At 42.7% G+C, this 12,267-nt stretch overlaps 1 protein-coding gene across 1 annotated transcript in view; it reads left to right on the forward strand.

Annotated features, from left to right (window-relative positions):
• The window catches only part of LOC109997334 (sodium/hydrogen exchanger 9), a 74,285-nt gene extending 62,137 nt beyond the window's left edge, over nt 1-12,148 (forward strand). The window contains exons 15-16 of the mRNA XM_065948591.1: nt 9,538-9,643; nt 9,737-12,148. Coding sequence (XP_065804663.1) covers nt 9,538-9,643; nt 9,737-9,907 — 277 coding nt within the window. The 3' untranslated portion in view covers nt 9,908-12,148. The remainder of the gene's footprint in view (nt 1-9,537; nt 9,644-9,736) is intronic.
• The last annotated feature ends 119 nt before the right edge of the window (nt 12,149-12,267 follow it).

A 12,267-nucleotide genomic window follows, 5' to 3' on the forward strand; every position in this document is an offset into this window, starting at 1 on the left:
GTTTGTAGGCAGGGAGAATTGCAGAGCTAACCAGACACACCGATGCACAGGTATGTAGTGCTCACAATGGCGTGGGCCACTGCAGCATAGCTACGGCTTTGATATGACGCAGAAGTATAAACTTTAGGTTAATACTGTCCTCCAGCTCCAAGACCTGATTGGAGTCAGGAAGAGGAGGGCAGAGTTAGCGAGGAGGCTAGAGTTAACTTGCATGCATTGGTAAACCAACCCAGATCTGAAAGAGCCCTTTCACTGAGACCATCTGTGAACAATCAGTCTGTATTTGCACAGCGCCAATTCATAGCAAATGTTATCTTCAGACACTTAGAGCAGGTAAAAATCCTTACTCTTTGTTATATTATATCCACAATACAAAACTAAAAGCAGTTCTTAGTCCCTCAAAAGGATCGTTTCTTCAGGTACTGTTCCTTTGCTCAAAAATCTTAACGTTTTAAAATATTTCTCTGGAAGTTATTCTGTGTTGTTCCTTGGTGTTCTCACACGTCTCCATGTCTCTGCTGCTGAAAAGCCTCCTCACTCTTGACACCTCGATTTTCTCAGCTTGGTGTTAGCTGAGTGATCAAATCTGGCAAGGTTCTAAGAAAGATTGTGCCTCACTTTAAAACGGAAGACATTTAAGCTTATCATTGAAAATTATTACAGTGTGCGCTTGTCCTTTTTATCTTGTTTCGTGATCAAATGTGTGGATAGTTGGTGACCATGGTTTTGATCAAACCCATTTCAGTTTAGGATGTTAACCCTCATAATTCAGGAAATGTGAATGAGGTCATGGCTGTGTTGAATCACTGTAAACCACAGACCTGGATATGACATAATATCCTTCCTGATACCTCAAATTATTCATTCCATGAATTTTCTATTATTTAAAATAGAAAACACTGGGTCCATCACTGGGTCTCAAAACAAGACAAGAGTGAGGAGAGTATCATATGTTGATAGAGGAGTTTCACCTGTCCATAAAGGAGAGTTTCACCTGTTGAGCAAGGAGAGTTTAACCTGTTGATAGAGTTTTACCTGTAGATAGAGGAGCGTTTCACCTGTTGATAAAGGAGAGTTTTACCAGTCGATAGAGGAGAGTTTCACCTGCTGATAGAAGAGAGTTTCACCTGTCGATAGAGGAGTTTCACCTGTCCATAAAGGAGAGTTTCACCTGTTGACAAAGGAGAGTTTCACCTGGCGATAGAGAGTTTCCCCTGTCGATAGAGGAGAGTTTCACCTGTTGACAAAGGAGAGTTTCACCTGTCAATAGAGGAGAATTTCACCTGTTGAGAAAGAAGAGTTTCACCTGTTGATAGACTTTTACCTGTAGATAGAGGAGAGTTTCACCTGTTGATAAAGGAGAGTTTCACCCGTTGATAAAGGAGAGTTTCACCTGTTGGTAAAGGAGAGTTTCCCCTGTTGATAAAGGAGAGTTTCACCCGTTGGTAAAGGAGAGTTTCCCCTGTTGATAAAGGAGAGTTTCACCTTTTGATAAAGGAGAGTTTCACCCGTTGATAAAGGAGAGTTTCACCTGTTGGTAAAGGAGAGTTTCCCCTGTTGATAAAGGAGAGTTTCACCCGTTGATAAAGGAGAGTTTCACCTGTTGGTAAAGGAGAGTTTCCCCTGTTGATAAAGGAGAGTTTCACCCGTTGATAAAGGAGAGTTTCACCTGTTGGTAAAGGAGAGTTTCACCTGTTGGTAAAGGAGAGTTTCCCCTGTTGATAAAGGAGAGTTTCACCTGTTGGTAAAGGAGAGTTTCCCCTGTTGATAAAGGAGAGTTTCACCCGTTGATAAAGGAGAGTTTCACCTGTTGGTAAAGGAGAGTTTCCCCTGTTGATAAAGGAGAGTTTCACCTGTTGGTAGAGGAGAGTTTCCCCTGTTGATAAAGGAGAGTTTTGCATGTTGATAAAGGAGAGTTTCACCTGTTGATAGAGGAGAGTTTCACTTGTCAATAGAGGAGAGTTTCACCTGTTGACAAAGGAGAGTTTCACTTGTCAATAGAGGAGAGTTTCACCTGTTGATAGAGACTTTCACCTGTATATAGAGGAGACTTTCACCTGTCGATAGAGGAGTTTCACCTGTTGATAAAGGAGAGTTTCAACTGTTGATAAAGGAGAGTTTCACCCGTTGATAAAGGAGAGTTTCACCTGTTGGTAAAGAAAAGTTTCCCCTGTTGATAAAGGAGAGTTTCACCTGTTGATAAAGGAGAGTTTCACCTGTCGATAGAGGAGAGTTTCACCTGTTGACAAAGGAGAGTTTCACCTGTCAATAGAGGAGAGTTTCACCTGTTGATAGAGACTTTCACCTGTATATAGAGGAGAGTTTCACCTGTTGATAAAGGAGACTTTCACCTGTTGATAAAGGAGAGTTTCACCTTTTGATAAAGGAGAGTTTCACCCGTTGATAAAGGAGAGTTTCACCTGTTGGTAAAGAAGAGTTTCACCTTTTGATAAAGGAGAGTTTCCCCTGTTGATGAAGGAGAGTTTTGCATGTTGATAAAGGAGAGTTTCACCTGTTGATAGAGGAGAGTTTCACTTGTCAATAGAGGAGACTTTCACCTGTTGACATAGGAGAGTTTCACTTGTCAATAGAGGAGAGTTTCACCTGTTGATAGAGACTTTCACCTGTATATAGAGGAGAGTTTCACCTGTCGATAGAGGAGTTTCACCTGTTGATAAAGGAGAGTTTCACCCGTTGATAAAGGAGAGTTTCACATGTTGGTAAAGGAGAGTTTCCCCTGTTGATAAAGGAGAGTTTCGTGTGTTGATAAAGGAGAGTTTCACCTGTTGATAAAGGAGAGTTGCACCTGTCGATAGAGGAGAGTTTTACCTGTTGACAAAGGAGAGTTTCACCTGTCAATAGAGGAGAGTTTTACCTGTTGATAGAGACTTTCACCTGTATATAGAGGAGAGTTTCACCTGTTGACAAAGGAGAGTTTCACCTGTCAATAGAGGAGTTTCACCTGTTGATAAAGGAGAGTTTCACCTGTTGATAAAGAAGAGTTTCACCCGTTGATAAAGGAGAGTTTCACCTGTTGGTAAAGGAGAGTTTTGCATGTTGATAAAGGAGAGTTTCACCTGTTGATAAAGGAGAGTTTTGCATGTTGATAAAGGAGAGTTTCACCTGTCGATAGAGGAGAGTTTTGCATGTTGATAAAGGAGAGTTTCACCTGTTGATAAAGGAGAGTTTTGCATGTTGATAAAGGAGAGTTTCACCTGTCGATAGAGGAGAGTTTCACCTGTTGATAGAGGAGAGTTTCACCTGTTGATAAAGGAGAGTTTTGCATGTTGATAAAGGAGAGTTTCACCTGTCGATAGAGGAGAGTTTCACTTGTCGATAAAGGAGAGTTTCATCTGTGGGTAAAGGAGAGTTTCACCTGTCGACAGAGGAGAGTTTCACCTGTCGACAGATGAGAGTTTCACCTGTCAATAGAGGAGAGTTTCACCCGTTGACAAAGGAGAGTTTCACTTGTTAAGGAAGGAGAGTTTCACCTGTTAAGAAAGGAGAGTTTCACCTGTTGACAAAGGAGCGTTTCACCTGTCGATAGAGGAGAGTTTCACCTGTTGAAAAGAGGAGTTTCACTTGTCAATAGAGGAGAGTTTCACCTGTTGATAGAGACTTTCACCTGTATATAGAGGAGAGTTTCACCTGTCAATAGAGGAGAGTTTCACCTGTTGACAAAGGAGAGTTTCACCTGTTGAAAAGGGGAGTTTCACTTGTCAATAGAGGAGAGTTTCACCTGTTGAGAAAGAAGAGTTTCACCTGTTGATAGAGACTTTCACCTGTATATAGAGGAGAGTTTCACCTGTTGACAAAGGAGAGTTTCACCTGTCGATAGAGGAGTTTCACCTGTTGATAAAGGAGAGTTTCACCTGTTGATAAAGGAGCATTTCACCTGTTGATAAAGGAGAGTTTCACCTGTTGGTAAAGGAAAGTTTCCCCTGTTGATAAAGGAGAGTTTCACCTGTTGATAAAGGAGAGTTTCACCTGTTGATAAAGGAGAGGTTCACTTGTTGGTAGAGGAGAGTTTCACCTGTTGATAAAGGAGAGTTTTACCTGTCGATAGAGGAGAGTTTCACCTGTCGATAGAGGAGAGTTTCACCTGTCGATAGAGGAGAGTTTCACCTGTCGATAGAGGAGAGTTTCACTTGTCGATAAAGGAGAGTTTCATCTGTGGGTAAAGGAAAGTTTCACCTGTTGATAGAGGAGAGTTTCACCTGTCGATAGAGGAGAGTTTCACCTGTCGATAGAGGAGAGTTTCACTTGTCGATAAAGGAGAGTTTCATCTGTGGGTAAAGGAAAGTTTCACCTGTTGATAGAGGAGAGTTTCACCTGTTGATAAAGGAGAGTTTCACCTGTTGGTAAAGGAAAGTTTCCCCTGTTGATAAAGGAGAGTTTCACCTGTTGATAAAGGAGAGTTTCACCTGTTGATAAAGGAGAGGTTCACTTGTTGGTAGAGGAGAGTTTCACCTGTTGATAAAGGAGAGTTTTACCTGTCGATAGAGGAGAGTTTCACCTGTCGATAGAGGAGAGTTTCACCTGTCGATAGAGGAGAGTTTCACTTGTCGATAAAGGAGAGTTTCATCTGTGGGTAAAGGAAAGTTTCACCTGTTGATAAAGGAGAGTTTCACCTGTCGATAGAGGAGAGTTTCACCTGTCAATAGAGGAGAGTTTCACCTGTTGACAAAGGAGAGTTTCACCTGTTAAGGAAGGAGAGTTTCACCTGTTAAGAAAGGAGAGTTTCGCCTGTTAAGAAAGGAGAGTTTCACCTGTTGACAAAGGAGAGTTTCACCTGTCGATAGAGGAGAGTTTCACCTGTTGACAAAGGAGAGTTTCACCTGTATTGAAACCACACATTAAAAAAAGCCCACTAATTTACTTGAGACTGATCGTGAACAGTGGCAAAATGATCCTAATCAGTTTATTCACACTGATTAAGATGAGAGTTAAAAGTCGTAATAAAAATGTCAGCATAAGAAGGCCAACTCGTGTGTGAAGGAGACTCTCTGACCTTTAGGAAATGGGCTAATTAGCTTTTCTGAGAACAAGATGAGAAGATTGACACCACTTTCAGAGCTGTTTAATAAATAGTGCCTGAGGCTACAGCTGTCAGGTAGTTATCTTAGCAGAGCATTCAGCCTGCACATTTGAAAACAGCTAACTCACCACATATTGACTGGCTAACAGTCCAGGGTGTACCCCACCTCGCGCCCAATAACAGCTGGGATCAGATGGATGGTTAAAACCCTTAAAACATAGTTGTGTTATTTTACCTCAGAGAGTCAGGCTAACTCTGTGGCGTCTACCAAGACATTGTAGAGTTGATATTGTTTTGCACCCCCAGGCAAACCCAGACACAGAAACACAACATGAAACACTGCCAACGTTCAACGTATGGCTCTTGCTTTCATTGCTTGCAACCCAACGTGACAAACTGTGTAACCACAGTAATGACATAGATCATCACCACTCTGTTTGACTGTAGTTAAAGGTCTACACATTGGGTTGATATTCTGAGTGTATCTGCAAGGAAATGTGGGAAGTACAGAGAGAGAGGGGGGGGGGATGAGAGAGGCCCTGAACAAGATGAAAGGCCAAGCCAGTGTTTCCCACTGATGGAAGGGAGGGAGGGGGGGGGACGTATTATGGAGATGCTTTGATGTGGACCAGGTGAGAGGAGCCTCAGCCTGGATCCTGCCGCCAGGTAATTGAGCTCCATGTTGGTCGCTGGTGTCTCATCCTGCTTTCTTAACTGTTTCCCTGTCGGCCTGGTTTGAAGGCTCATTAGGACAAACGCTCCTAAGCAGTGATTTGAAGAACATCAAAGACTTTTCTGCTCTAGTGCTTTGCACACTTGCGGTCTCGGGCGAGCAACACATGTTTTTTGTTTTGACTCTGGGATCTCAGACGCCACCCATGTCGTGTGGCTGTGTGATACTGTTTGCTTGGTCTCTGGAGGAGCCTGTGGTGTCACATGGGAGGTAGAACTCTCTGTGTTATCTATATTTAAAGATTTGTATACAGCAATTCATATAAACATGTATACACAAATAACAGAGGGAGGTGGCACCAGCTTTAGATAGAAGTCCTGTTGACAATGTGTATTGTGTGTGACAGATATGTAGAAGTAATAATTATGCAGTGTGGCCTCTACCAGGGTCTCTGAACCTCTGAACCCAACGGCAATCCTTGTCTATTGTCAGCCCTTTTCAAGTTGACATGTAGGATCTCTCATGGACTGTTAGAGACAAACATGTCATCGTTAGATTAGCATCAATGGGAGCTGGTATAGCATAAGTGCGGATGACGTTGCTATTTAAGGTTTTGGGAATAGAAGCAGAGAATACACAAACCTGTCTCCGTCCAAATGTTACAACAAGCTGCCTTCAGCTTCAAATCTTCTAACATGTGTCATCAATACAGAGAGTTAAGTCATGCAGTAAACACAACAAACCCTCACATGGACAAAGCCATGCTCTTTATTTCCTATGCTAATCTAACTGGCTGCTAGCCTAGCATTGGTTTCTTTTATCATGGACAGATACGAGTCATTTCAGTGTTAACCTGCGTTCTTTTAGGTGTGTTTATGTTCTTTCCCTCTTCCTCTCTTTCTATATATAGGACCATAAAGTGGCAGTACTCAAACGGAGAACTGAAAACACTGAGTTACAGTAATTGTGCTGACTTACTCTCATCCAATAATGAGAGGTCGGGAAGAGGTGACGTGTGGGACTTGTAGGAGGGAATGTGTTCGCAGTGATGATGGCTGAAGCAGCATTTGAGCTTCTACCCCCACACAGCTACTCAGCACCATTTCCCACATACACACACACACACACACACACACACACACACACACACACACACACACACACACACACACACACACACACACACACACACACACACAAACAACCTGACACCATTGTGCAGCAGAAAGCAGCTCGAGCAGTTATAATTACAGTCGCCGTCTAGTATTCTGCCAGCGTTGAACAGAAGGACACCGGGCCGACAAGAGGACAACTCACTCCTGCAGGTCCTAGTGAAGTCATTATTCCCCCTTCTTCCTTTTCTGCTTCCTCTCCCTCCCCCTCCCTCCCTCATTTTCACCCTTTCTCTCTCACTTCAGACATTTATAAATAAATCCTGTTAGCTGGCAGAGTAGGGCCCATAATTCCCACCTCTTGCATTTTGCTGATAACAGCAACAGAATGTAAGACTTGGCACAGAATAACAAATTAGATCAGTTTCCTCTCCTCTTCTCGTTGTTTTGTTTTGTTCTTTAGTTTTGTTTGTGCTTATGCCAGAGGATTGTGCACTCCTCTGCTCTCTGTATGTTGCACATTATTCATTATAGGCTCCAGGGTACAAAGGTTGCTTCATCCAGAAAATTATAGCATTGTTGAAGTCTCTTTTTTTCTTCTTCTTCTTTTCCAATAACACACAGGGAGAGCAAAGTATCAACACACCATGCACAAGCGCAATTATTAATCAGAACTTTACAAAAAAGTAACCAGAGGCTGTTATGAAGAGGACACCAGATCAATCTGCTGTCACCGAGCTTTTGTATGCAGACATCTGGTCTGGAAAAAAGCTATACAAAGTTTGCATTGGTTTAACATTGGCCCTGTTGACAGACGATTGTCAGACACATTGTCAAATAATGTGACATGAGGCGATGTCTGTAGCCGATGTGAATCTGTTGACAATAACTGACATAATTTATAGGCCAGTTATCAGCCTCTTGTTGTCTCTCCAATGCAAGGGTGATCCAGCTTTCCCATCATTCCCTGAGCACTACACATCGTTGGGACTTATTTTCTGTTTGCATTTGCACCAACATGATGCTGGGAGAAAGGGGCGGAGCCAAGGGTGGTCAGGGAATCTGATTGGCCACCCCAAAGCCCTGAACTATGGTTGGCTATTTGCCTTGTCAGAGGCAGGACTAGTGTTTAGTGTTTTACTTTTTACAACACGCTGCTTAAAGCCTTCTCTTTATTTTAGTGCAACCGATTTCCTTTTGGTAGTTACTTTAAACTGTGACTTTGAACTAACACGATGTCATACCTAAAGAATCAAGCACTCTTTATTAAGCACTTAATACTTCTGGCCACCCCTGCAGAAGTCAGTGGCCCAGTTCGGCAGCACCACTCAGAAAAGACCGGCTCCACCACTGCTGGGAGAGTACTCTGAAGCAGGAGCTAAAACAGGGTTCTGTGTGCAATAAAAAAGGGGGCGGGGTCAAACTGTTTCTTGAACCATGAAAAAATTCCTGCAATCCGATAACGCTAATAGAAAACCAAACAACAGGCTGTTAACTGAGATAGGCCAGACCACAACAAGCCCTGCTGCAGAGGAAACCTATTTCTCTGTTTGTTTTGTGATTTGCAACTAGCAGGATTCAAGATCGAAAAGATGACTTCTTGAGAAAACTGCAGGAAATGACTTGTTATCTCTGAAAAACAGAGTAAATAAAACAGATTTTATTCATGTCCGCTGAGGGCTTCTGTATAATCAGACTAAATGCCCTATTCCAGCTTTAAACCGCACATATACTTTGTATGCATATCACAACTTAATACAAACTGTGGGAAGTGTTAAATACTGGATTTTTTAATTAATTCTATTTCCATCCAGTCCTCTTCTGTTCGCCTCCTGTGGAGTTTTTCTCTCCTGTGAACTTGTTTGTTGCTGCATATTTCATTGGGGGCTTTTTATTACTGCAGACAATTACTCCGGCAGACTACAGCTGGTTCTTGTACGCCAAGTATGCTAACAGCGTAGCAAAACCTGATCAAAACAGCACCAACATCTGAAGCCTGAATGACTTGTATTCAACTCTGAATCCACTGTGGCTCGATGTTCAGACAATAAGATTATAAGGAGAAATGCAGCAGGCCTCTCTCTTAATACAATACAAGAGAGAGGTTAGAACACAGAAAGGTTTACAGACCCATGCAGAGCTGGATAAACACTGAAGCTTCAGAGTCCACCACATGGTGACCTGTGTGAGCATCCACTCTAGAGAGGGGGGGGGGCAGATCTCTACAATGTTTTGAATTTGGACTGCAGTACCCATTTAAACACTAGGTGTCAGAGTTACATACTGCTCCTTTAATTGTGTATTTTTTCACATTCTAATTTCCAGAAAATGAGCCACTTTAATTAATTCTCTCTCTATCATAGTCACTGACCTCTGGTTAGCCCTCCTGCATCTGTCTCATAAACACTCCCTAAATTCCTTTAGTTCAACCCTTAATCAAAATTCTCTGCTGAGCATTTAAAGCTGGGATGTGACACCTTCGATGTCCTGAGCCCTTGTCAATACACACTTAAACTGCTGTACTCGTTTTACACATTATCACACAGTGTGCCCCCAGAGGAAAGATCTTTGGCCCTTGCTTAAACCCTCACAGGTATGACGAGGTAGCCCAAGGCCAGGTTAAAAGGCTAAAAAACAAACTATTTCCCTCCCTCCTCGTTCCCTGTTGTCGACACTGACACACCTTTGCCACCATGCCTTAACAAGGTTCAAAGATACCTAAAGCCTCTGCTGACGCATTACGGCCCCTCTCTGTCCGACTCTCTGCCACAGTGCTGCGGAGTCGGTGCCAGACTCTTCAGGAGCCCGAACATCCAGGAGGTGAGTCCTCTCTTCTGTCGCTACGAACAACAAAACAAATCCTCAGAGAGTGACAAGACTCTTGTGACAAGAGTGTTTTGATTTTTCTCCCAGGATGAGGAGCAGCTGTGTGAAACTGAACCAGACGACTGCGTCTGTGATTTGGAGGAAACAGAGCGCCAGGTCGGGTCCATAGGTGGCGACAATTCATCGGAGCACCAGGAGGACCTGCTGGAGGGAGACCTGGGCCTTGGCACCGCTGCGGCCCCCTCCAGGGAGAGCTGAAGCTCCAGAAGTCACGTCTAACCCCCCCCCCCCACCCGGCTTTATCGGCCCTCTGCCTCAGCCCTGAGGCTACGGCCCCTGCCTCCCCACAGTGAATAGGGGTCAGTGGTCCGGGGCATCTGAGAGGAGCCGACCGGGAGTCAGAGTTACAAAAAGCTTCATGAAAGGTCATGCAACCCCCCTTCGTGCTGACATTCATGCAGAGACGCGCTCGCAGAGGGGAGGGGGGAAGTTACAAAAAGCTTTTGCTCTTTCTGTTCCTCTGCTGATGAATACTGTTGGCTTGTTCTGCTTAAGTCTCGAGGAATTTAGTAGCTGAGAAACAATGATTTCTAATGTCTACCAAGAGGAGGCTGGATCTGACCTCTGAGTGCACTTTTCAAACGGAAAGCAAAACCAAAATGCTCCTTTTCTCTTAAAAAATATGATTATTGGAAGTGACACATTGATCCCTAGTGGAGTAGCTTCATGCTGCAAAAGCCTCAGCAAATCACAGCAGACGCTATCTATTAATCTATTTTAAGAGCCTGTAAGTTTAACACTTTTTACTTTCTTTTCAAGACTTTATTATTGTTTTATTTCCCTTTTGAATCTTTAAAGATATTGCTGCAAAATGTTTTGTGGTATTTAGAATCAGAACAAATGTTTTCTTGCAGGATTTTGCACAAATTTGACCGTGCAAATGTTCTCAGACAGATGTCTTCATAATTATGTGTAATAATTCTAGTGCATGTCATAATCTCCTCCGTCCATATGTTCTGCTGAAAGGTGGATTCTTGAAGAAGCTTCAGCTGGATTTCAGGCCGCTTTGTATTTTAGATAAACAAACAGTTTTTTGAAGGAAACTTGAAAAATCGTCTTCCTCTGACCAAAAAAATCACTTTGAGTGTCAGCCATCAACAGTGTTCTGATCCCTAGAGGAGTAGCTTCATGCTGCTTGGTGGTTTCGGGTTTGAAGGAGATTTACTCATGGACATTCACTGTGATTGGAAGCGTCACCATTTCCACTCATTAGCTGAAATTGTATTTTTTTTTGCCGACTTTGTTTGCTCGCCACCGACTTCTCATTAAACTTTTATTGCGCTGTTTTCCTACCGCAATCCTTTTAACTCCTTTTAAAGCGTATTCTACTGGATTTATTATCATCCTGCAGAGGCCTCGAAAACTCCCTAATGCCCGAGTAAATTAACAGCATTTGAAAATTGACAATCAGCATGTGAGACTTCTTTATAGATCGCACTGTGCTGTTCTCCGAGTTCATCACTGTAAATCTCAGCACCCCCCCTTTCCCCTTTTAGAGAAGCAGGCTGTACTGTCCCAGGCTGTGAAGGTTAGGCTCTGTGAACATGCAGACTGTTTCTCTCTTATTAATAATTGTCCATTGTCCTTGAAAGTGAGGCCTTTCTATGAGGCATTTTCTATGTTGTGAATGCATGGATGCTTCTGTGAAATGCTCCTCTGTTGCTGTCTTCTATTGACGCTGCAGAAAGAATACAATGTTTTCCTCTTTTGTTTGTTGATATCTGAATTCAGTTTTGTTCTCAGGGGCGGGAAAAAAAAAAGACTGAATGGTATCAACAGCGTTTCATAACAGAGTCCTCAGATGGAAAGACCCAACCCGCTGGTTCTGTCCTTAAAGGCACAGGCTCCCAGTTAGAAAAAAAAACCCAGATTAAACATATTTCTAATATCTAATTAGAGTGAAATCTAGCTACTTTTGGTGAGATTTGCTGAGCGTTGATGCTATCACCTGTGCAAAAGGTCACTCCAGCCGACACACTGTTAATGCAGCCGGTCCTCGATGCTCAGAGTATCAAAAGATTATGATTTGACATTTCCTCATGTGGCAGCTCGTTCTGATGAAACTCAAATGTTTCCACACGTCTATGAAAATGTTTGAGTTTCCATGTCTGTGTGGGAGGAGGAGAGGATGCTCTGAATCACGTATTTTAATGTGACCTCGACGAGGAAACATTCGGCCTCGTCAGCTGTTCGAGGTCCTTTTAGGACACTTTGAGCATCACGTCTCAAATGAAACTGAGCCTCAGCGAATCACAGCAGACGGTAGATTCATTAAGAGGAAAATCTATTTTGAAGAGCCTGTAACTTTAACACTTTTTACTTTCTTTTCAACACATTATTATTGTTTTATTTCCCTTTTGAATCTTCATCTCTGACATCTTTAAAGATATTGCTGCAAAATGTTTTGTCGTATTTAGAATCAGAATAAATGTTTTTTTGTGATTGTGCACAAATTTGATCTTGCAAAAGTTCTCAGACAGATGTCTACAAATATTGAACATAATTATGTGTAATAATTGTAGTGCATGTCATAATCTCCTCCGTCCAGATGTTCTGCT

Source organism: Labrus bergylta, chromosome 20 (assembly GCF_963930695.1).
Source record: "Labrus bergylta chromosome 20, fLabBer1.1, whole genome shotgun sequence".
Lineage (NCBI taxonomy): Eukaryota > Metazoa > Chordata > Actinopteri > Labriformes > Labridae > Labrus > Labrus bergylta.